Source organism: Coffea eugenioides, chromosome 2 (assembly GCF_003713205.1).
Source record: "Coffea eugenioides isolate CCC68of chromosome 2, Ceug_1.0, whole genome shotgun sequence".
Taxonomy (NCBI): domain Eukaryota; kingdom Viridiplantae; phylum Streptophyta; class Magnoliopsida; order Gentianales; family Rubiaceae; genus Coffea; species Coffea eugenioides.
The window spans coordinates 13814711-13815977 of record NC_040036.1 but is presented as its reverse complement, the minus strand read 5'-3'; the positions used below and the strand labels follow the sequence as shown (position 1 = coordinate 13815977).

The window sequence follows — 1267 nt, the reverse complement described above, 5'->3', positions numbered from 1 at the left end:
TATGCTTGGACGATCTTTCTCTTTTTTTCGGCTGCGCTTTCTTTGGGAAGATGCTACTCCGAACTTTGTCGGTGGATAAACATTAATTAAACTTAATCAGGCTTCCGAGGTGCACGTTACTATAGAATATATACTCCGAAGTCACGCCGTTACTGCAATTTGATCAAGGCTTTCATGTACCTGCCGATGAGCCAAAATTCATGAGACAAAATTTACAGAAAGTGATTAGTCCTATTGTAAACAAAATTAATTCGAGAAGTACGTACTAGTAAATACAAGCAATAGGATGGAGGCCCTTGTTTTATCTACTAATCTACAGTACCATTACTTGCTAAATTAGAGCCTATAACTCATTTAATATAGCTTCTTCAACAAACATTCTTGAAGTCTTCATGAGTTCAGGACTCAATCTAAACATAAGAACACAAAACTCCATTTCATTCAGCTTCCCGTCGCCATCCAAATCCCCTTCTTCTAACATAGATAGCAATTCGTCATCCTTCATGTCTTGCAAGCCTAACAAGGCTGAATTTTTCTTCAAGCTCTCCAATGTGATCAGCCCTTTTTCTTCATCCATCAGCAACCTAAACCCATTGCCTAGCTCATCCAAGAATCCTTCTGCGCCAAGTTTCTCCACCATTGTAGGGAAGAAATCTTCAAACTCGACAAGGTACCCTTTTAATGCCATTATTTTCGGTACCAAATATTGATGCACGAAGGAGAGGCTAAGAGCCTAAGACAAGAAGTTGATGTGAAGGAAAGGATGGTGATAGAGGGCTTTAAATAACAAGAGATGGGCAGAAGATCGATAAAAGAGCGAAATTTCTTGGTGGAAGGAGTGGTAGGGGCGAAGGAGATGCCAACTAATGTACGTACAGATGAGGGTGTCTTACGTTGGATTCGGGGCGCTTTTGCAGTTAAATTTCTTGGCCGTTACATGGCGGCGTCAGGTGGTAGGCCTTCCTCGAAGTTGCATGGGAAGCTGCCCGAAAACTCTTTCTAAATTACGTTGGCTTGGGCTCGAGCTGGTCAGCAGTCACGGCAAGCAATTTCCTTTTGGGGCAGAAACATATAATTTGGTGGCAGTTTCCAAAGACATAATTCTATTTAACAGAAATTTCTTGTAGAAGCAAATTACTGACCAATTCATCATCTAAAACTGAATCTTGATGAGCAGTTTAAATTAGGTTGAATAAAGTGCAAGTCATTCTTCCACATTTACAAGACTGTTTGCGAATTTTTGCAGTAAATCATAATCACGTCCGAG

The 1267-nt window shown here is 40.5% G+C and overlaps 1 protein-coding gene across 1 annotated transcript; it reads right to left on the bottom strand.

Annotated features, from left to right (window-relative positions):
- Positions 1-235: 235 nt before the first annotated feature.
- LOC113763973 (calcium-binding protein PBP1-like) lies at positions 236-726 on the bottom strand. The gene has a single exon (XM_027307979.1). The coding sequence runs from the start codon at positions 686-688 to the stop codon at positions 344-346; it is 345 nt and encodes a 114-aa protein (XP_027163780.1). The 5' UTR covers positions 689-726; the 3' UTR covers positions 236-343.
- Positions 727-1267: the final 541 nt, after the last annotated feature.

Excerpts from the sequence above, each read along its gene's own strand:
- LOC113763973 (XM_027307979.1), bottom strand. The coding sequence starts at position 688 with ATGGCATTAAAAGGGTACCTTGTCGAGTTTGAAGATTTCTTCCCTACA.